General features: G+C 38.5%; 1 protein-coding gene and 1 non-coding gene across 16 annotated transcripts in view; both read left to right on the top strand.

The window, feature by feature from the left end:
- FOCAD (focadhesin) overlaps positions 1-23,778 on the top strand; it is a 371,528-nt gene that overhangs the window by 161,775 nt on the left and 185,975 nt on the right. For all 15 annotated transcript variants that reach the window (XR_011995526.1, XR_011995525.1, XR_011995524.1 and 12 more), the window contains 2 exons: positions 832-1,034; positions 9,185-9,442. Coding sequence is in view for 10 of the 15 variants with exons in the window: in XM_072728177.1 (XP_072584278.1) it covers positions 832-1,034; positions 9,185-9,442 (461 nt within the window). In the remaining 5 variants the exon portion in view is untranslated. The remainder of the gene's footprint in view (positions 1-831; positions 1,035-9,184; positions 9,443-23,778) is intronic.
- Positions 6,212-6,338, top strand: LOC112922031 (small nucleolar RNA SNORA30/SNORA37 family). The gene has a single exon (XR_003235368.1). It is a non-coding gene; the product is annotated as a small nucleolar RNA SNORA30/SNORA37 family (small nucleolar RNA).

The following is a 23,778-nucleotide window of genomic DNA, read 5'->3' as shown; positions in this document are numbered from 1 at the left end:
TTTGGGGGCAGTAGAAGGACCTGACAATATAAGGACAAAAGTTGAATCAAATTTTATTTTATTTATCTTTAAAGATATTTATTTATTTATTTATCTAACTATTTATTTATTTACTTGAGAGAGAGAGAGAGGGAGGGAGAGAGGGAGAGAAAGCATACAGTGTGTATGGGGTTGAGGGAGAAGGGGAGGGCAAAGGAAGAGGCAGAGAATCTCAAGTAGACTCTACCCTGAGCAGGGAGTCTGATGCAGGGCTTGATTTCAGGAGCCTGAGATCATGACCTGAGCTGAAACCAAGAGTTGGATGCTCAACTGACTGAGCCACCCAGGCACCCCAGCTGAATTTTATTTTAAAGATTTGGTTTTTATTTCATGGTATGAATTTTCTCTAAGAGTATCCTCAAGTTATCAGGCACACACGTTAACAGCTTATTTTAGATAATAACTAATTTTTAGGTTCCTTTCTAAAAAGAGAAGATTGATTATCTTAGTTATGTGTCTGACCCAATTGTAAAGGGGTAAGAAAACTTTCTGCATATCACTCTTTTTTTTTTTTTTAAATAATTTTTTTTTTTTTTTTTTTATTTACTTATGATAGTCACAGAGAGAGAGAGAGAGGCAGAGACACAGGCAGAGGGAGAAGCAGGCTCCATGCACCGGGAGCCCGATGTGGGATTCGATCCCGGGTCTCCAGGATCGCGCCCTGGGCCAAAGGCAGGCGCCAAACCGCTGCGCCACCCAGGGATCCCTCTGCATATCACTCTTAAACAAAATAGCATTTTGTTTGATTGTGGTAGTAATTTTTTAACTGTGAATTATTGTTTTGATGAATAGCTTTGAAGCTTCTCTCTCTTGCGGAGGGTCAGAAAATCCCAAGGTCATCCTTGGTGCTGGTGATGCCAGTTCTGCAGATACTGTCTTCTACTGCCTTGGAAGACTGTATATACATGGACGAAGAAGGTCCCTCAAGGCAGCAGTTGGCTCTAGACGTTTTGGAAATGGTACAGCAAGAGTCCTACAGAAATGACCACCAAAAGGTAAAGAGTTCAGCCTTGTTTCTCTTCAATAAAAGTGAAGTGGTAATGTGGACCTTCTGTTTGTGCAGGTAATCTTCCCTCCTGCAGAAGTACCTGTTTGGGTTTAAACTCCTCTTCTGGGGCAGCCCAGGTGGCTCAGCGGTTTAGCGCTGCCTTCAGTCCAGGACCTGATCCTGGAGTCCTGGAATAGGGTCCCATGTCGAGCTCCCTGCATGGAGCCTGCTTCTCCCTTTGCACCTCTCTCTCTCATGAATAAATAAATAAAATATTTAAAAAATAAATAAATAAACTCCTCTCCTGGAAGTTTGCCATTCTGTCAGCCAGTGGTGTAGCTATTAGTATATTCTTCTGGACTGTGAGAGGGGAGGGTAAAATAAGCTTTGGAAATGCTGTATACTTTTTTTCCTCAAGTTTTCTGACTACATTAGTAGTTAAAGGTCCTGAGAAATCCTGTAGAACAGGAACTAGTTTTGTTTAACCTGGTGCTTCTCCAACACATTTGAGCAAGGAATCCTCTTTTTCTTCTCATACTGTTGAATTTATGCCTTTATACAGCATGTTGTTACATCTGGGACACTCCAAAGGTGGGAAATCTCAAATGCCTGGGATTTGTAAGGCCTAAGACTACATTTTTTTTTTAAGTATTTTATTTATTTATTCATGAGAGACACAGAGAGAGAGGCAGAGACACAGACACAGAGGGGGAGAAGCAGGCTCCACGCAGGGAGCCCGATGCGGGACCCAATCCCAGGTCTCCAGGATCAGGCCCTGGGTCAAAGGCAGACTCTAAACCACTGAGCCACCCAGGGATCCCAAGACTTCAGTTTTTAACATGTAGCCTCTAATGCCATTTCCCTTGGCATGCAGGCTCTTGATGGCTTGTGGCTGCCTCATTGGAAGACTGTAGGTCCAACATGCTGCATCCCCGTTCCCGCCTGCTGGGCAGGCCTCAGTCTTCTGTGGCAGTCTCACGGTGTCTGTTAGGGTAATGTGAAGGTATTGTCAACATCCGGTTAATGGTTGGCTTCTGGGCCTGTGCTAGTTAGACATTTTCTCTTTTGGTATTTGAGTTTTGCCTTCAGTAAAATGTAGTATTAGTTTCCTAGCTACGAATGTGATGGGGATTGAGGGAGGACTACAGAAGTTAAACTGGTGAATCTCCTGTCCCCATGGAGAGAGACATAAATAAATGCAGGCAAGAGCCAGTTGTTTCATCTGCCAAGGCAGGGATGCCTCTAATTGTGTGTTGTGAGATGTCCGAGCCACAGAAAGCCAGGCACTGTAATTCCTGGTTTGAGGGTGCAGCAGAAAATAGCCTGTAGGCACATTGACTGTCTACTACATCCTCCTCATTCCTGATTGTTTGTCTAAAACTTGAAAACTTGAAGTAGGTAATCAACTTGAATTAAGAGAAGGAAGCTCTTGCCTTCTCCGTGATAGGAATACAGAATGTGGCCCAAGTTTTCTAATAGCCTTTTGCTTTCCCTTGTGGTTTGCTCATCTAGAACAGTGATTGGATTCTGGATGGGATTGGGGCTGGTGAAGGATGCGCTTATGTCTAAGAGTTCTGTCCTTTTAGCTCACAAGCGATATTTACTGAGAATCACCCTAGCTCTAATACAGGAGCACTCAGTGTACCATTCATTCAGGTGTGTGTGAATCTTATTCATTAACACGAGTAGCTGAACTTTCTCTTCAGCAGCTGGTGAAGAGGGAGGAGGGAGTACTACAGGGGCTCTGAACATTCTCCTGATGTTAATGTGATGCTTTATGGGGGCTTGGAGGGGAGATATGATCACCATTTTTAAAACTGTAAGCCACAGTTTGCTGTTGGCTTTTCTTCCATGCCTGGGCAGGTCTCTATATTCCCAACATACCTATAAATTTAACAAGATATAAACTTTCCACATCTCTTCCTGAATCTTTGCTTTTGCTCATAATGCTGTTTTGTCTCCTTCTGACCTACTCATTCTTCAAGACCCAGCCAAATGTTCTCAGCCTCCCGGAGTCCAAATTCATGACCTTCTTCTTGGCATCCCCAGCACTTTTAGTATTACTCAGTTGTGTTGTGTCTTAAGTTAGAGAGCTGTATATATATGTACTTCCAGCTTATACTGCGAGCTTACTGAGGGGAAAATGTCTTGGCCCATCTCACAGGTTGCCTTTATTTTCAAAGCATGTTAAAATTGAAATTGCAACAGTTGTTGAACGTTTTTTATTTTTTCCACATGGGTGTTTTTTCTTTATCTTTGTTACCTGATCATAGATGAGTCTTCAAAGTCTTTTAGCCAGTATTTAATTGAACACTCTATTTTCCATATACTTAAATAAATTAGGTGTACCTATTTAACTTTGCATCCTCAACACCTGACACATTGTTTACTATGCGATAAACATTCAGTAAATTTCTATTCACGGAGGGTTGTGGGCTTCTCATAAGGATACAGAAGATCATTTTACTATCTCCATACATTTTTATTATTTCTTTTTAGATAGATGACTCTGGCTTAGCGTGTTTGATTTAGAACTAGAGCAGTTCTTAAGAAGCACAGTTCTGGTGAATGAGAACCAGGGTAAATAAACTGTACTATGCAATTCTGTATTCCCTATCCATTTCTGAAGTGTTGATAACCATGAAATTAAAAACATTTCAACTTCCAATTTTTAGAATTAAAAAATGTAAGCTATCAAAACAGCCACTCATCTTCTTTTAAAGATTAACATAATCTAATAAGCTTTTAATATTTTTTAGTGGTGCGTGGAAAACAGGATCCCTTCTATTAGGCTATTAAATGTGATATTTAAAACCACCTATTTATGTTTTCCTAGGCTTAAAAAAAAAAAAAAAAAAAAGAAGCAGACACCAGTTGTAAATTGTAAAATATTTGTGCCCTGGCCTCCAGGGAATGTAGGGGAAGAAAGAAAGCACCAGGCCTGGGTCTAGACATGAGAGAGAGACTGTGCTGGTAATTTGAACAAAGAAAAACGTAATACAAAGAATTATTAACTAGTAAACAGTCTCAATTACTAGCAGTTATAAAAGAGGCTCTAGGAGCTATTGCATTAATAAATGTAAGGAGCAACTACTACTTCTAGGACTTGAGATATTACCCAAGGAAGGAACAGAGAAGGTTTTCCTCCTCAAGACTGAGATCAGACCTTATAGAAAGAATGTGGCTCTGGCCTGTTGGATGGTGAAGGTTTTTGGGGTGTGTCAGACCAGAGCTAGTGTGTAGGAAGGCACCCCTGGGGTGCCTTGGGTCTGCCACAGGAAGATCCTGCCGGAGTCTCCTGAATGCTCCTGACAGCCATGGTAGGAGAAATCCCTGAATAATATTCCATTGCATGGATATACACCACATTTTATTTTTCCATTCGTCTGTTGATGAACATTTGGGTTGTTTTCACTTTTTGGCTATTAATGAATAGTGCCATTATGAACGTTCCTATACAAGTATTTATCTGGACATGGTTTCCTGTCTCTTGGGTAAATACCTAGGAGCGGAATTGTTAGATCATGCAATAACCCTGTTGATTGTGGGAGGAATTGCCAGACTGTTTTCCAAAAGGACTCTGCCATTTCACATACCCACCAGCTGTGTATGAAGACTCCAATTTGCCCACATGCTTGCCCGCAGTTGTCATTGCCTATGTTTTTGCTTCTAGCAGGTGTTAAGTGATTTTGGTTTTCCTTATGGTTTTGATTTGCATTTCCCTGATGACATTCTTAGAATACTCACTTGACAAGTGAAGAAACTGAGGCTAGGGAGGTTAAATTACCTAAATTACACAGATAATGAAAGATAGAGTTGACATTCAGATTTTTGATCTGTTTAACTGTAGAGCTTACATCCTATTGCCTCTAATTTGATTTTTTATTTTTTTGGCATGGTAATTTATCATTTTTGTGCTGTACTTGCGAATAAATAGAACAGTTTCAGATTTACAGGCTAACACTAAGTCATAGTACAATAAAATAAACCAGTTTCATAAAAGCTTTTGGTTGGAAGTTGAAAGGAATTGGTAAGTCCTAGATCTTGTTTGTCTACCATCATCTTCTGAATAACATGGATACTGAGGATGGTGTGAGTTGTTCTTTGGTGATAAGCAGCCCTCCCAAACCTCTCTGCTCTCTCTCTCTCTCTCTCTTTTTTTTTTTTTTTTTTAAGGTTTTATTTATTTGAGACAGGGAGAAAGCATGAGCAGGGGGAGGGAAAGAGGGGGAAAGAGAAGCATGCTCCTGCTGAGCAGGGAGCTCGACGCAGGGCTTGATCGCAGGATCCTGGGATCACGACCTGACCTGAGCTGAAGGCGGATGCTCAACTGCCTGGGCCACCCAGATGGCCTACCTCTCCACTCCTGACTGGATTCTAAATAAGGGAAAGAGTAGAATGAACCTCTTGAGGCTTTGGCTAGTCCAGTCTTCTGCTTCTGCTCTGGTGAGTGGTTAAATCCCTTCTAGCAAAAAACTATCCTCCTTTTAAGGGGCTGCAGGTTTGAGTTTCAGTACTCCCTCTCCTGATCAAATCCTGGCTCTAGTTCAGTTAAGCCAGTTTTAATCACTATTACAGAGAAGTGTTATTCTTTTTTTTTTATTTTAAGATTTATTTATTTGAGAGAGAGTGTGCATGAGAGCTAGATTGCAGAGGGAAGGGTAGAGGGGGTGAAAGAGGGAAAGCATCCCAAGCTGACTCCCTGCTGAGTGTGGAGCCTGACATCGGGCTTGGTCTGAGGATGTGGAGACCATGACCTGAGCTGAAATCAAGAGTTTGACACATAACCGACTGAGCCATCCAGGTGCCCCAGATGAATGTTATTCTTTAAAGTTAATGAAAATCTAGATTGTTCACTGAACTCACAATTTCTTTTTCAGACCCCTTTAGACAAAGAAGTACTATCAGATGTCTGTCTTATTGTTAATAATTAACAAACCTGAACATTTTTATTATGAACTTTTAGAATGAAGATTTACAACTAATATCTGTAAAATATGTTTTTATAACCATTTAATATTTATTTAAGCGTTACTTTTTAATGGTTTCTTTTCTCATACACACACACACACACACACACACACATATATATATATATATTTTTTTTTTCCTGAGATGTAATTTACCTAACATAAACGTCTTTTATTTTAAACACCTGCTTTCTCCTCTAAACTATGGAGCCTGCCAGCACTTTCACAGGCCCTCCCCTGGGCTGTGGGGCCAGGATTTGGTAGCTGGTGTAGAGAAAGCTCTGGGTTGCATCCTTGCCCTGGGACTGTGCCAGGGGCAGCTGTCACTCACTGGGACAGAGAGACTGTTCTGGGATGTTTCATTCAACACTGTGCTTTTCTCCTGCTGTTCTAACCTGAGGCAAACAGACAAAAAACAGAGCCTAAACATCAACATAATACTTCAAGTAAAACAGGATTTCTTTTCTGTTTCAGTATGTTTACTCTTACCCGTCTGGGTAATGTTGCTGCTTTTGACTCAATTTATGGTTCATGGTGATTTCCAATTACTTTCTTTTATACTCCTATCTACCAGTTTTATTTTTCTCTCCTAAAGATGACAGAGATCATATTTCTCTGTATTTTGCAACTTTAGAGACTGTGCTAGGTGCTTTATTGTGTCACTATCTACCTCAATAATCTTGGCAGGAAAGTACTCATTACTTCCATCTTACAAGTGAGCAAAGTGAGGCTCAGAGATTGTGTAATAGCTTCTATCTGGCATGGCTGCGCTAAAGTCCTGGCTTTTTAAATCTCAAGTCTGGTGCTGTTTGTCCTTTCTAAAGAACTTGACTCTGGTCTTTAGTGAATTTCATCTTTGGGTAGGGGAAGTATTTTTAGAGAGAAAGAGCTATGATAAATATAAAACTTTAACTTTCAAAATTTATTATTTAAAAAAATTATAACACATCCACGTGGTTCAAAAGTTATAAAATGGTATACAATGGAAAGTTTCCTTCTCACCCTTGATTCTGGTTGTTCAGTTCCCACCCTCAAATAGAAAATGATTAGTGGCTATTAATTTATTTTGTATTTGTCTCATACTTTTCTTTGCAAATATAAGCAAATACAAATATATAGTCCCCACTCCCTTTCAAAAAATAATTGGTAGCATTCCAGGCACACTATCTGCAACTTGTATTTTCATGAGAGCTCTTTTCATATCAATAAAGATAACTTCCTCATTTGTTTTGACAGTGGGATTTACTTTCAAATGTCATCTCTACTCTAAAGCATATACTTGAGACAACTGAACACCCATGTCCTCACACAAACTTTAATCGGACTATTCATAGCAGCATTATTCATGATAGCCAGAAAGTGGAAACAGCCCAATGTCTGTTAATTGATGAATGGGTAACAGTGTGGTATATCCATAGATGGAATATTACTTGCCAATGAAAAGAAACAGGAGTAATGATACAAATCACAGTCTGGATGAACCTTGAAAATATGCAAGGCGAAAGGAGCCAGTCACCAGACAACACATCCGGTGAGGTTCCTATTATATGAAATAGTCAGAATAGAAAAAAAGTAGATGAAGTAGTTGTCACCAGGGGCTGTGAGTGTGGTGTTGGGGGAATAAGGAGTGAGTGTTAAGGGAGATGGGATTTCCATCTGGGGATGATGAAAGCTTGCTCTGGTGATGGTTCCACTACTCCATCCAAATTTAGTAATTTAGTAGAATTACTAAAGTTCACTGAGTTGTAAACTTTAAAAGGGTGGGTTTTATGGTATGTGAATTATATCTCAGTAAAGATGTTATTTAAAAAATTTCAGACGGGATCCCTGGGTGGCGCAGCGGTTTGGCGCCTGCCTTTGGCCCAGGGCGCGATCCTGGAGACCCGGGATCGAATCCCACGTCGGACTCCCGGTGCATGGAGCCTGCTTCTCCCTCTGCCTGTGTCTCTGCCTCTCTCTCTCTCTTTGTGACTATCATAAATAAATAAAAATTAAAAAAAAAAAAAATTTCAGGCTGGCTCAGATGGTAGAACATGTGACTGAATCTCAAGGTCATGAGTTCAAGCCCCACGCTGGATGTGGGGGCCTACTTACAAAAAAAAAAAAAAAAAAAAAGAAAGAAAGAAAGACATTTCTAAGGCTTAATTTTTACTTCCCATCCTTTTAGTTGTTAGCTGTATCCATATAAGTTAGTCTCTAATAACAGGACAGAGTCTAGAGATTTCTAATTTGTTTCATCCCACTCTGAAGGAATTGAATCGTTTTATTAGCAGGCAGTTATTTATGCTTCTCTAATGTCTCCGGCTTCTCCTGAGCCATGTGGGCACACTGTTCCCCTTGGCAGACTGCTGTCTCTTCGCTGTCCCTGACTGCACTACTTTATTTCTGTGAGGAGCCATTTCTCAGATTGACGTATGCATAACCTCTTCTTTGGGTATCATTTCAATTTAGAGCTGTCGGACTATTTCTTATTGCAGAAGTTATTCACAGTCATTAATTCTCAGGTTGTTGCTGAACCAACTCTGTTCCTGTCAACATACTGTTGCAAAGATGAATTGTCCTCAGTCCAAATCTGCCACCTGCCTGGGATTGTCTCTTACTAGAGGAGGAGCTGGGCACATACAATGACTTTTTTTTTTTTTTTTAAATCTTCCCTCTCATGGGGCGCCAGAGTAGCACAGTTGGTTAACCTTCAACTCTTGATTTTGGCGTGGGTCTTGATCTTAGGGTCCTGGGATTGAGACGCACAGTGCAGAGTCTGCTTGTGTCCCTGCTCGCTGCCCCCTTCACCCCCATACACATGCACTCTCTCTCAAATAAATAAATAAAATCTTTGAAAAAAATCTTACCTCTTACTAGTGAATATTTTTTTAGTGATAATGGATTTTTTTTTCAAATTCTGTTGCCTCTGAACCTTGTGTATTGATCCTTTTTATCCCCCCTGCCTTAACTGGGATCGACTGGTAAATAGGAAAAGTTGAAATCAACTGTTCTAGATAGTTCTATCTATTTTTTGTTGTTGTTGTATTACCTCAAATATGTGCAGAGAAGTTTTCGGCAGGAATCGAAAATTTTGTATTTTGTCAGAAGGATTGATTTCTTATGATATAGTCTAAAAAAATGAATACATCTCTGGCAAATATACTTACCTCATTTATTCATGCCTTTTTGTTTGTTTGTTTTTCAGCTCTCCTACAAGCTTGCGTTCCCCATAACTGGCACGTATGGATCAATATTTACAGCCTGGAGGATCCTTGAAGTAATGAGAGAAGAGTCTGCTGCAAGTGACTGGTTGTTTTCCATTGAGTCCTTGCTCCCTATTACTACAGCGATCCCTGTACATGTTTTCCTTTTGCTGGCTCACCTCCTTGTTGAAGATCAAGGACAAAATCTTCGCCAAATCCTGAAGGTCACTACAGAATTAGCCCAGGCAGATTCCTCTCAGGTAAAGTAAGAAAATAATGGTACAATGATTGGGGTAAAGCTTAACTTTTAGAATTGTAGATTATTCTTAGTTTGCAGGTGATTTTTATCAATGTCTTAAATTATGGGTTGATTCTTTTTTTGGGGAGGGAGGTGGGGGGCTATTTTTGTCTTGTCAATTTGTTCTTTTGTGTTCTTACTCTGAGTTAATGTATACTTAATGATGCAAATGTTTCGTTAATGAAAGCATACTTCACAGTGAAATCTGCACATGGTGCTATTCTGGTATTATGGTTTATTGGTAGATTTGCTAATTGGTAGCACTTTTATTAACTCCTGGAGCCTATTCCAAGATGAATATCCCTTAGTTCTAATATTGATCTTTTAAAGTAGAGGCAGGTTAATTAATTTAGAATAAAGATGCCTGTGGAATAGACATTAATCTCTTTTTGACTTTTGACAGTTTGATCCTATCTTCATTCAGTCATTTAATAAACTAAAAACTACTGAGCCTTTCCTGTGAATGGTAACCATTTACATACTAGGATATGGGGGTAAACAATCATTCTTCCTATCTGCACCAAACTTGGAGTGTAATAAGCAATCAGGCATTAATAGCCGCCCCCCCCCCTTAAGCTAACCATATATTTGGTAAAGTAATCTAATTTTTTCCCACTGGATGAACCCTCTAGAAGTAATTTCCTGCAAAGGGAAGGGTTTCCTAAGCAAACAGGAATGGTATGTGCTTATACTTCTTTTCAAACGGTGAAGAAAAAGTTGATCTCTTTATGGAGAATTTGTGTTCCTATAGGAAAAAAAATTAGTTCTAGAGGTGGGATAAATATGTTTATCTAGGATATGAAGTTACTGTATTTGGATTCTTTTTATCCTCAACTTGTCATACTCATTCCTTTTAGTCAAGTAAACAACTACCGATCACAGAAAGTTTTCCTTTTGACTAGATCTCTTATGATCTGATTCTTCAAGTGGATCTTTAATGCCCTAAGTATCTTTTCATCATATATGGTTGTATACATAATGTGAATCATTTCACTTTGCTTCCCACTTTATTTTTCCCTTCACCTTCTGTAATAATTCTGCTTTTTTTAATCATAAATTTATTTTTTATTGGTGTTCAATTTGCCAACATAGAGAATAACACCCAGTGCTCATCCTGTCAAGTGCTCCCCTCAGTACCCGTCACCCATTCACCCCCATCCCCCGCCCTCCTCCCCTTCCACCACCCCTTCTTCATTTCCCAGAGTTAGGAGTCTTCATGTTCTGTCTCCCTTTCTGATATTTCCTACCCATTTCTTCTCCCTTACCTTCTATTCCCTTTCACTATTATTTATATTCCCCAAATGAATGAGACCATATAATGTTTGTCCTACTCCGATTGACTTATTTCACTCAGCATAATACCCTCTAGTTCCATCCACGTTGAAGCAAATGGTGGGTATTTGTCATTTCTAATGGCTGAGTAATATTCCATTGTATACATAAACCACATCTTCTTTATCCATTCATCTTTCGATGGACACCGAGGCTCCTTCCACAGTTTGGCTATTGTGGACATTGCTGCTAGAAACATCGGGGTGCAGGTGTCCCGGCGTTTCATTGCATCTGCATTTTTGGGGTAAATCCCCAGCAGTGCAATTGAATAATTCTGCTTCTGATAAATGTTTTGTTTCAGTGCTAATACCTTATAGGATAATATATTTATAATAGTTAATGCATAAATAATGCCTGGAGATTATCTAAAGAGGTCCTATAGTAAGTTATGTGTGCCACTGATGTAAAACATGTATTATATCAGATTATGTGTTGATATTCAGGAAATGCATTGGTCTTTGAAATTCTAGGGTGATACTCTTGGTTATAAGTAACAGAGACACATCTGTCTTAAACAGTTTTTATTAGCTCCAGAATTTAGAATAAGCATGGCTTGGGCAGTATATTCACTATACAGTTCCTTTGTTTTCTCTGTGAATTGGCTGAAAGCCCAAAGCCTTATAATCTTATATTCACAGTCCAAAAGGAAGAGAGATGTAGAGGTATTTCTATTGACCTTGTTGGGTTATGTGCCCATGTTGATCAACCATTATGGCAGGATATTGGGACACTTTCATGTACTTTAGTTGGCCATCATGAGTAGAATGGAAGTGAGTGAAGTGTCAGCCTTGAAATTGTCTGTGCCACCAGGATCATGTGGATTGAGGGTGGGATGATTCACCAAAGGGAAAATAGTTTCCTGACAATAAAGGTGGGAATATGTTAAATCGGCAAAAAAGTGTAGCAGAGAACTTCTCAGTGTTCTGGGAACACTGAAAATGGTGTAAGTACACACCAGGTGTGCCCTTGTATTCTCCCCTCTGAGCTCTCAGGCAGCCAGGGAGTTGTCCAAGCTCGGAGTGCTTGGTTGGTCACCTCTGGCTACTTAGTGTTTCAGATATTTACCCCACTCTTCTTATAAACTTGATATTCATGTGTGCTGTGAAATGGAAAAGATTGGGAAGTACTAGAGTGATCATTGGGTTTGTTTCTTTATTCAATAAATGTTTAAGAAGCAGTGGTAGAATTTGAATTTGGTATGTTATACTTCTGTTGATTATTTCTTGGATAGTTTTGAAAGAAATGAGTGTCGTGCTGTTAAGATGAATAGTAGAGTGAAATGCTTAAATGCTTATTCAAATTCTTAACATAAGCAAAGGTCGTAGCATTAATAAGAATGTAGAAGTAGAGTTTTTGTGAGAAGGATAAAAGAAGTATCCTTGAACTAGGACATACTGTTTGTTTGTTTGTTTATTAGAGAGAGAGAGAGAGAAGAGAGAGAGAGCAGGGGAAGGGGCAGAGGGAGAGAATCTCAAGCAGATTCCCCACTGAGCGCAGAACCCAAATAGCAGATCCCATGACCCTGAGATCCTTACTGCAGTTGAAATCAAGAGTCCAACACTTAACCGACTGACCCACCCAGGTGCCCTTAGGAGACACTGTTTTCTCTTCACTTCTCCTTATTGAAGTGACCGTTTCATACCCTTTCACTGGACCTTAGTTATAGTAAAGTAGCCAAAAGGAAAGGACTAAATATTTGGAAAAAGCAAGTTTTCCAGTTGTGAGTAGATACTTGGAATAGACTCAGTTGAAATGAGTTATGATTGTAATCTGTTATTGGGGGGTTGTTTGTATTTCTTTCATTAAGTTGACAGGTCTGTATGAGATGTATTAATGCTTGATATGTTTTTGCCCTTTCTTACCTTATAGAAAGAAGCTATATTATGTTTAAGCACTCTGGCTCAGATTCATGCACAGGTAGTTGATACTAAACAAAAGCCTTAGACTACTAATAAGCAGAAGCTAAGTAAATAAGTAGGTAAGAGTAGAAATTCGAGGCTATTTTCTTCCTTTGTTTTGGTAGTCACTTAACCTCTGGTGGAATTCGCTGGCTTGCAGTATGCTTACTAGGTATTGAGTTTTTTTGTCATCTTGATTTATTGAAAGAATCCTACTTGTGAGATCTTGTGAGAAAAAATACTTGAAAAGTTTGAAAGACATGAGGTATGCTTTGGTGTGCTTGTTATTATTCTAAGATATTGAAATTATGTTCAGTGCTTTTTTTGGTTTTTTGTTTTTTTTGTTCAGTGCTTTTTTAACAGTAGTACAAGTCAGTATCAACTAGAAATGTTATATTCATGTTTATAACCATAAGAAAATGGGCCTTTTAGAAAATATGTGATTGTGTTAATTTTACTTATCATGGAGTTTGGTGGATCCTCTTCTTCCGTGAGTTTTCAGCCTTCATCTCTCACCTGGTTTCACAGGCCATGCATTTTCCATTGTTCATAGCTTTAGGGCCATGGAAGACTAATGGAGTTAAGTAGTCTGAAGGGAACTTGGCTTTGTGAGTACTGTTTTAGAGTTAACTAGATGCAAATGATTATGTTAAAATAACCAGATAATTACCCAAAGCTACAGCAATAAATTGACAGATGAAAAAAATAGGAAACATTACCCCCCCTACCCCCACCCCATCTAGGAATGCTGTCAGCAGTTACTAATAATCCTGATAGTTTTCTTACCTGGACATCACTAGATTGAATTTGAGGAAGATACAAACTCAGGTCAGGCAGTGGTCAGTAAAAGTTAGGTGCCTTTTACATTCTTGGAGGGAATGTCTTCTGGGGTTCTGGGGAGAGATCCAAGAACGAGCATCCTGTGTAAATTCCCATGGATGTCTTGAAAGTTTTAAACACATCAATTTAGTTTAGACTGAGTTTTTCATATCACAGCTTTTGCTTATAATAAATGAGAGTGCTATCTATTTCCTAAATTAGTGTTTTTTCTGGAATTAAAGTTGATAGATTCGTGTGCTTTTTGGTTATGTTTATATAATATAGTTCCTGCCTTTCTAATGCTGAGTAATGTTATTTTCTTTCATTTTGATATAAGTCATTCAGACTATTTTCAGAGATTCCTGGATGAGAACTGAAGCACAGGGCTTCATGGCTCATGTACAGTAATGTCCAGTTGGCCTTACTCTTCCCTCTTCAGAGAGCTGTTTTCCTACTTCTGTGATTTGTTCAGGACCTGGTTTCATCGAGTGTGAAGTCAGCGGTAGTGAATGTTAAATGTGGATTCTACTTAGTTAATTAAGGGATAATAGGACTCCAGGCCTAAAGGAGGATATTTTCTGAACTTTACAGCTTTTTTTTTTTTTTAAAGTATGCTCCACACCCAGCGTGGACCCCACTGTGGGGCTTGAACTCATGACCCTGAGATCAAGACTGGAGCTGAGATCAAGAGTCAGATGCTTAACGGACTGAGCCACCCAGGCACCCCTACAGTTTCTTAAAAGGGCAATAACAAATCATATTTTGAAACCTGAGCCAATGACTGGCCAACTCATTTATGATTGTGGACAGTTTTGAAAATGTCTCACACTGCTAGAACTTCCTTAGGGAGAGGTTAATAACTCTTCATCAGTAAGGTGGCTTCAGGTAAACTCCCATGTATTTACTTGGGACTCCCCTAACCAAACTGCCAAGGTGTTTTTCCGATCCTGGGCACCCTGAGAAGAAAAGGCTGCTAAAAGTTCTTAAAACCTTCCCTATCTATTACCTTAGCTATATTATATTAACTGCATTATTAGCTAATTACTATAATATTATAATTGATTGTATTACATACTTAACAGATTATGTAATTATATGTTAAATACATAAATATAATTATTTATTATATTGGATATGTTATTAAGTATAGCTTCCCTATGGTTGTTGGAAGTGAGATTCTCCATCTAATCCTGAAGAATAACAGAGCTGTTGGAGGAAGTTATTTTTCCACATCGCAGTAGGTTTATACAAAAGCCTTACTGGAATTTTTAGGGGCTTAATAGTAGATTTTCTAAATATATATAGGGAGAAGACCTGACAAAAACTTATAGTCTCTTCTGGAAATCAGGGCTCCTTGGTAGGGGTTTTAAAACCTGAGAAAGCGTTTTCTTCATATGTTTCTACATATAGTATAAGAGTTTATGGCAAGATTACATAGATATCTGCATTGAATGTTAACCACAAAGTTTAGTGCTTTTTAGATAGGCCAAGATGGTTTAAAATGAAATCTTATAGTTAGTATCTCACCTTCAAAGAAAGAATTCTAAATACTACATGTAAAGAACATCACAGTTTCTTTTTGACTGGCTGATGGAATGTGTGAGAAAGGAGAAGTTTATGAATTTTGAGTTTAGAGAACTACACATTCCTTCCTTAAAACCTCCCATCATTGAAATGCTGAACAAATTAAGTTTTGTGAACCTCACTGCCTTTCTCAGACCCTGGATACTTGCTTATTTTTCTCTTGTTTGGAAGTGGGGAAAGAATTGCGGGGGTTTTTGTTTGTTTTTGTTTTTTTTACTTCCCTTTACAGCTCTGGGGTCTTTTATTTCCCGTTTACATTTTGGTTGTTAATTCTAGTTAAAGGTCTTGCTTAATGGGAACAATGGCATTCTTTGAGAATTTAATTTTATCCTTTGTAATGTTTTCAGAGCTTAATATTTTCCATTTGTAAAAGCGTACACACTTCTGAGCCATTTGAAATCACTTATGTGGCTGGGTTCATGGCTCAGGACTTGCTGGTCTTTTAAAAGTCATATATTATCACATAGTAAAAAAAGCTGACTTTCAGGGCAGAATCCTGTGATAGTTCTACTCTGGGTCATAAGCCATATTTTAACATGGAAAATGAATAGGAAATGTGTGAAATTTAATGGCCTGTAAGTTACTGCTGTGAGAAAAGGAGAAAATATATTCTATAAAAGAACTTGCACAAAGAGTCTTTGGACACTTTGCAGTCTGTTCTATTGTCACTAAGTTCTATGAATTGTTACCCCCTGAAGTCAGCCTGCTTTCTGTGTTCTTCACACCAGCAAACAGAAGCCAGAATGTACAGTACTTTTAATAAAGAGCTTTACAGATAAGAAGTGCTGTACTACTCTTTCCTCGTAGCCATAGCATCGATTATGCCTACAGCAAAATTGGGCTGAGCCTGTCACATGAAACAATTAGACAAAGAGAAACACAGACTGAAATTCAAGGTCAGGTATCTATCCCATTCTGTGGGAATATGCTTATTTCTTCTTTATAAACCCTACATAGATATCTGTAGAATAAACATGTTTTTAACTGACATTTGAACCCTTTACTGTTTTTCTGAATTTTTGTTGTTGTTGTTGTGTTTTGTTTTCTTTTTCCCAGAAAGCCTAGAATTTTTACCCAGCAAGGAGTTCTTTATGAATTTCTTGCCTTCCCTGAGTGTTAAGTGTTGGGCAGAGTTTCTTTTGAGGAGTCTGTAGATCGTAAATCACTTAAAATTCTCACTGAAATTGTTTGATTGTGATGTTCAGTTCAACCATGTATCGTTGTGATATTCAGTAGTTCTAATCGATTGAACTGAAAACATTTGTCTTGTTGTGTCACTGAGCATGGAGTATAGCCGGGGAGGGCCTGGGGCCCCGAACTGCATTTCGAATAGTGGAGTCTTTCTGCTCCCAGTTAAATAACCAGGCAACAGTAGCTTTGTCTTCTGCTTAACACTCTCTAAGGAAACTGCTTGAGATGGACGTCTAGTGTTGGTGAAGGGCTGGGAAGGGGGATCAGAACTTTGAATTTCAAAACAGGCATGAGGAATTTCTCTCAAGGGGAAAACACACCAAAGTCCACCATTGCCAGAAGAAAAATTTGTTATTTTAATGAGAGGACAGGGCAAGGAGAAGGTGGTCTTGGTCTCCTGCCTACTTGCATCATGGCCGGACACCCTAAAGTGAAGTTGCCAGTCGACATCTTTTACCATTCATTCTTCAGCTCTTCCATAATCAGCCTTTCAAATACGAGGAGAGTCTTATTTATGGAAACATTGCTTTACATCTACAGGAGCAACCCATGCAAGTTCCCTGCAGCCAATTTGGCATTGATTCGTAAATATAAATGGATAATGAAGGCTCACCAGACTTTGAGAAAATTTAACAGCATTACTAATTAAAGAATCTGTTTCCAAAAGAAAGAGAATTCAGGAAGCAGAATATAATACAAAAACAATCTATATCCCAAGAGATGTTGGAAAGCTATTCTATATTTTTATATTGTATACAAAAATACTGTTGTGACAAAGAAGAAATTCAATGACAAGGGATTTTAGAAATGAAAAATGTGATTGCACAGTACATAAATGGAGACAGGATTAGTGTTTTACAGAATGTGCAAGTAATTACTTCAGAATATAGGACAAAAAGTTTTAAAAAGTTAAGACATTGAGGGTCAATATTGGGAGTTCTAGCATCTTTCTATAGAAATTCCAGTTGGAGGGGATCTGGGTGGCTCAGCGGTTTAGCGCCTGCCTTTGGCCCAGGGCGCGATCCTGGAGTCCTGGGATCGAGTCCTACATCGGGCTCCCGGCATGGAGTCTGCTTCTCCCTCTGCCTGTGTCTCTGCCTCTCTCTCTCTCTCTCTCTCTGTGTGTCTATAATCAATCAATCAATCAATCAATCTTAAAAAAAAAAAAAAGAAATTCCAGTTGGAGGGAATGGAGAAAGTGGAGGACAGAAACTTAAAACACGACAGAAAACTATTTTTTAAGCTGAAAAGACACAAGGGTACAGATTGTTAGGACCCTTTGAAAGCCAAGCAGCATATGTAAGAATAGATCAATACCTAAATTTGTCCCTGGAACTTAAACAATAAGGAGGAAGGCATAAGAGATTTTTAGAGAAAAATGGGGAAAAGAAGAACTTAAAGTAAAATTGATCTTAATTTTTTACCAGCAGTACTCTGGGTGCCGGAATAGACAGGAGTACTGCCTTCTAATTTCTTGGGGAAAATCACTTTCTATCCAGATTATTCGTCCCCATTATTCTGCTTTTTATGACTGATGGTAATAAAGGCTTTTCCAGTTGTGCAAGAATTCAAGAGCCTTTCTTGTTTACTGGTTTTTCTGAGGGGAGATGGAGATGAGACCCCTCAAGGACGTGCTCCAGCAAAATGGAAAATAAATCTAAGAAAGCACAGAGAAGAAATGTTGAATGGTGATCAAAATATCCAGTATACCTTGTGGTTAATTTAAAATAATTATTTATAGAGTATGAAAAATAATTACCTGGAATTAAGATCCAAGTTTTAAAATATGTTGGGGGTAGATAGTGGGAATGTGATAGTGAGAAGAGTTGAGAATGTGCTAAGGGTGAAATTGTTTTGGAAACTGAGTAGTTCCTGATATTATTGGAAAAACAAATTGAAATATTTATGTAAACCCTTATTAGTAGCAACTAGTGATTTATAATTTCTAAATAATGTAACAAAAGGAAGAAAAATTAAAGAAAAACCCTAAAAGGATGGCAAATATTAACATAAAATAAGATGGTAGGAAAAATTACAAATAGACAAGTTATGACAATTACTGTGAGTGAATAAATTATCTTATCAAAAGAAAGACTCATACACTCTACAGTGTTTCTAAAAGGCAAACCTTGAAACAAGTGACACAAATTGAAAATAAATGGTAAAAATTAAAAGCTAGGTAGATTATTAAGATAGAAAATGTGGTAACATTATCATCTGAGGTAGATAATACAGAATCCAAAATAAAAAGCCCCATAGGACAAAGGGTATTTTATGTTGACATAGGTAGAATTCCAAGTCAGATTTCATTTAGAAGCCGTTCCATTGAATGGAAGTAAGGAATCCGAAAAATATGTCTGATGGTAATGTTGCTCTTTTTCTGGATGTTCTGGCCATTGTTCATTCAAGAAAAGGAAATAAAATTCATATATGTACAAGGAAAAAGCCAAAGCTCTTTAGAACATGCAAGAGAATCTACTTAAAGCTGTTGCTTTTAGAATGGATAAGAGAGTTCATTACAGTGGATAGATGTAAGATCATTTTACAAAACCAGTTGATCTTACAAAAAACCCAATAAATTAAATAACATTGGCAGTATATGGTAAAGGTATAATATACAAGCAGCATAGAAACTGTAACTTGAAATACTAGAAATGTATAGAAACAGTTTGATGTAATTATAAAACTTCACCAGGGCATCTGGGTGGCTCAGTGGTTGAGCGTCTGCCTTCAGCTCAGGGCGTGTTCCCAGGGTCCTGGGATGGAGTCCTGTATCAGGCTTCTGGTAGGGAACCTGCTTCTCCCTCTGCCTATGTCTCTGCCTCTCTCCCTGTGTCTGTCATGAGTAAATAAGTAAAATCTTAAAAAAACAAAAACAAAAACTTCAACAAAACACAATGGCTTCTAGTATGATACTTTCGCTATGGAATTCACATCATAAATATTTATCATTGATTGAAATTTAATGATCTTATGATTGCAAGACATTTAGTTTTGTTTTTGCCATTAATTACCTTTAATTGGTATATGGGTTCTGATTCATTACCATAAATTCGCTGCAGAAAGATACTCAATTAATCAATTTCACATATAGTGCCGAGGGGCCAAATGTGAAGTGTTTGTCGTGTTTGTCAGCTTAACTGAATTCTGAGTTCTGTTGAGTAAATTGATTCTAGACCTTTTGATAACCTTCCAGTGCTAAATAGCTTTAAATTGTTCTAATCATTAAAGCTATAGTATCTTCTTGAACAAAGCAATAGCTAATAAAAATAGCTAACATTTACATATGCTTATAACATACCAGTCACTATTTTAATCACTTTATTTGCATCTATTAATCAACTCAAACAGCTCTTTGAGGTTGCTACTGCTACAGAGTTTGATTAACTTCCCCAAAGTCACACAGCTAGTAATTGGCAAAGGTGAGATTTGAGCAAGGTTTACCAACTTCACATTTATAAGATTGGCCCAGTTAGTTGTAAAGTGAATTAAATGCTAAGAACCTCAACATTTGTTTGAAATCTGGTCAGATTTTCAATCTTGTGTGATTATTTTTGCCTCTATTCTAGCTTCATTATCCCTTATATAAATAGGCAAATACATTTAGCCATATATTTTATACCTAAATAGAACACCTATAGCAGTCTTAACTCCTGAAAGCATAGATCAAAGGGTAGATTGAGAAGATCCAAGTGAATCAGCAAATCAGCAAGCATCGTTGCAGTTGGGCTTATTGCTTAATGGTCAAAAATGATTTTATACATTTTTGTTTATAATGATCATTACTGAGAGATTCTGAAATTTAATCAAAGTCAGGAATATTAGTGAACAAAAAAAGGTTATTATAGTCTCTTTGAAAAATAAATGTCGGTCAGTGTTGAAGAAAATTATACGTTGGTTGTTAGGTTTGAAACATTTATGATATATAGCTAATTCAGGATCTTGGAAGGGCATGGTGACAGAAGTTATTCAGTAAATAGAGAACCTGCTTGGGACACACATTTATTTGGAACTTGGGACACAGAGACCCTTACTGGGGGAATCACAGTGCTTAAGGAAGATAGAAATATCCTAGCAGAGTACCGTGTGGTGAGCGCGATAATACAGAGAAGCACAGGATGTGGTAGGATGGACCCCAGAGGGGCAATGAAGTCATAATAGGAAGACTGTCTGAAGTAGATGATTCATAAACTAAGCCTTGCAGGACAAATACAAGTTAAAAAGTATCTTTGAAATGAACAAGAAGAATATATTGCCTGTTTTTATGCTCTATAAAATACTACTCTTTATATATGAGATTTATATGATCCTCCTTGAGTACCATTGTTGGGCAAACTGTAGAATAAATAAATTTCATTACTTTGGGTGCTGGAGTAGGGTTTTTTAATTTTTAAAATTTTTGTTTTGTTTTCATTTTTTGTGAACCATAGGTTCCCTAGCAGTAATATATTTTACATTTCAGATGTAATTCTTTTTGTTGGAGAGTGAAAGAAAGCTGTTGATAGTCAAAATTGTAACTAATTGAAAGAATTGGTCAGGATTTGGTGGATTTGATGGGAAAGGTCTATTCTAGAATTTTTTTTTAAAGATTTTATTTATTTATTTGACAGAGAAAAAAGAGCATAGGCAGAGGGAGCAGCAGAGGGAGAGGGTGAGGTAGACTCTATGTTGAGCAGGGAGCCCAATGTGAGGCTACATCCCAGAAACTCAGGATCATGACCTGAGCTGAAGGCAGACGTTTTACCGACTGAGCCACCCAGGGGCCACCATTCTAGAATTCTTAAAGTAGGACAGCTGTGTTAGTTCCCTTACCAGAAGTCTTGAGACTTGTTCTGTCTCTTTATCTTTTCAGCACACTGGACTTCTACCCTGCCAGTGACAATTTTGAGCTTTTCATGATGGGTAGTATTAAAGACCCTTTGGCCAATTGTCAGAACAGTCATGTAATGCAATTGGGCATTCTGAAGTCAGTTTATTTCAAATGAGTAGACATGGTTACAAACTCAGTGGAGCCAGACGAGTAGTTAAGGAGTGACTTGGGATAATTTCTGCGTGTCAGACTTCCAGTGTATTGATTGGACTTTCAGAGGCCCCGGGTCCTGTTATCCTTGTTCAGGAGCATTTTTGTGGTAGTGGATCATAGCTGTATTTAAGACAATTTGTGTCCCCTCCCCTGCTCCATCCAGAGAAAATGAGCATGTAAAAATATATGTAACCTGAATTTTTATCATACCACAGAGTTAAATAGCACTAAAGATGAATGAATATGAGTAAGCACAGATTAGCAGTTTTATTTTTTTTTATTTTTATTTTTTATTTTATTTTTTTTATTTATGATAGTCACAGAGAGAGAGAGAGAGGCAGAGACATAGGCAGAGGGAGAAGCAGGCTCCATGCGCCGGGAGCCCGACGTGGGATTCAATCCCGGGTCTCCAGGATCGCGCCCTGGGCCAAAGGCAGGCGCTAAACCGCTGCGCCACCCAGGGATCCCAGATTAGCAGTTTTAGGTGTCCTGTGGTTATTCTGAGTATCAACGATCTTCATTGGAAATTTTGAATAGATTACAATTAGATTTAGAATTCATAAAAGGAATTCCCTAAGGGAAATAGTCTTATTTCCTAGTGTCTCCTAATGACCTTGGACAATTCCTGGTCAGATTAGTTCCTGGACAGGTACCTGCTTTGTTGCCTGATTGAATTAATGCATAAATATATTAGGTGCATGTATACACTACTAGAACCAAAAAACCCTATTTTCCAATATTATTGTGTGTTATCCAGACTAATAAAGGGAACAGTGTGGAGTCCAGGGATAGAATTTAGGTTAGGTTAGATTACAGTAAAATCTTGTTAAATGAAATCCTATTAATTTAGAGTTCAGGGTAATTAGATACAGGCTGAGTTAAAACATAAGCTGATTTTGAAGCTATTGTTTTTAGGCAGTTTGGGCTTGCTCATTTGCATGAGTACAATGAATGTGCCAATTTAAAATGATCACATTATCTATTCATTAAGACATATCAGCAGGGACTGGTACTTGGCAACACTTGGCTAATTGGTTTGTTACAGTATGTACATGAAAGTAATCGAATTTTGTTTCTTTAACATTTTTTTCTCGAATCCAGTCTTTCCTACCTTCATTGTTTCCAGTAGTCTGACTATTAATGATAATTATACTGGTGGCATTTTACTCTACTTAGGTGTATTTAGTTGTCAAATTGTATTCAGTTTTTAATGGTGCATCTTGATCTGGGCTTGGAATTCTCCTTCAGCTTGAAATACTATAGATACCTTGTTTTTACTAGGTCTCATTTTATTAGGCATTTTCAAAACATTCACTTTGTCATATATTCATTCTCTCTCTCTCTCTCTCTTACCTCCTATATGGCAGGTTCTGGTAATACTAAGATGGTATAGTCTGTTTTCAGAAATCATGGAGCTTAGTGTGTTGACAGAGGCATTAAAATTTACTGTTTAGTGCAGGATGGTGATTGCCGTTGTGGAGGTTTTCGTCGGTGTCCTTGGAACCTACATGAAGAGGAGCACAGGTTTCCCAGATATGAGGGAAAGGAAGGCATCCAAGGCAGGATGAAGAGCACGTGCAAGGACACAACTGTGTGGCAGGTCACAGTGGGAGAACAAGGCTGCAGGTCGTACTCTGTTAAACTGAGGTGCGCAGGGTACAGGAAACTGTTCCTTGAGTGGATACTGGGCAAGTATTTGGAAGCAAGATCCTGAGAGCCTTGCAAATAAGAAGGGAGATGAAAATTTATCTCAGATATAGAGGAGATGAAGTTATATGACAGGATGTTAGAAGTGTTGGTGGGGACCTGGAAATACCAAAATGAATTTTGAGACAGAACACCCAGTAGAACTTGTAGAGTGATAGGAATAAACTTAGATGTCTGAGTACTAAGCGAGGGTCTAGAAGTTAGGAGATGACAAGATGAAGAGAAGAGTGGAGATTTTTGCAGCAAGTTGCTGGAGTGCTGCCAGCCTCTCACCTCAAGCCTGGTGACAGGGACTTCAGGGAAACTCTACCTCTTCCCCCATCCAACTGTGTGTATCCCTTGCATTTGGAGTGGGCAGATGTATAAGATGACTGTCCCCAAAATCTAACATCTAAAGGAGAGGGTTGGGCTAGCCATTGTGATCCTGGAGGCGAAGGAGAGAACCAGCAATGTGGGGATCAGCTTGCATGCCTAGAATTTGTCAAAATGGAAGATATGACCATGTTTTTGGTGGACAGAGTGCGGGCAGCATGGGCAAGGAACTACAGTGGACTTGTCTCATCTCACTTTACAGGTTTGCTTAGAGGGTTATACACACTTCTGAAAAAAACAGGATTCCTGCAGTGCGTGTGGGACAATCAAACCGGAAGGGAGCATCTTACCTGTATCAGAAGTCTCAAGAGAACTTAATCTTGCAGGTTTAGGCTGCTTGCCAAGGAGCCAGAGGAGGGTCCCTTTGGGGTA

This window comes from Vulpes vulpes, chromosome 12 (genome assembly GCF_048418805.1).
Source record: "Vulpes vulpes isolate BD-2025 chromosome 12, VulVul3, whole genome shotgun sequence".
NCBI classification, from domain to species: domain Eukaryota; kingdom Metazoa; phylum Chordata; class Mammalia; order Carnivora; family Canidae; genus Vulpes; species Vulpes vulpes.
The sequence above is the reverse complement of the archived record's forward strand: the minus strand, read 5'-3'. Positions and strand labels throughout refer to the sequence as shown.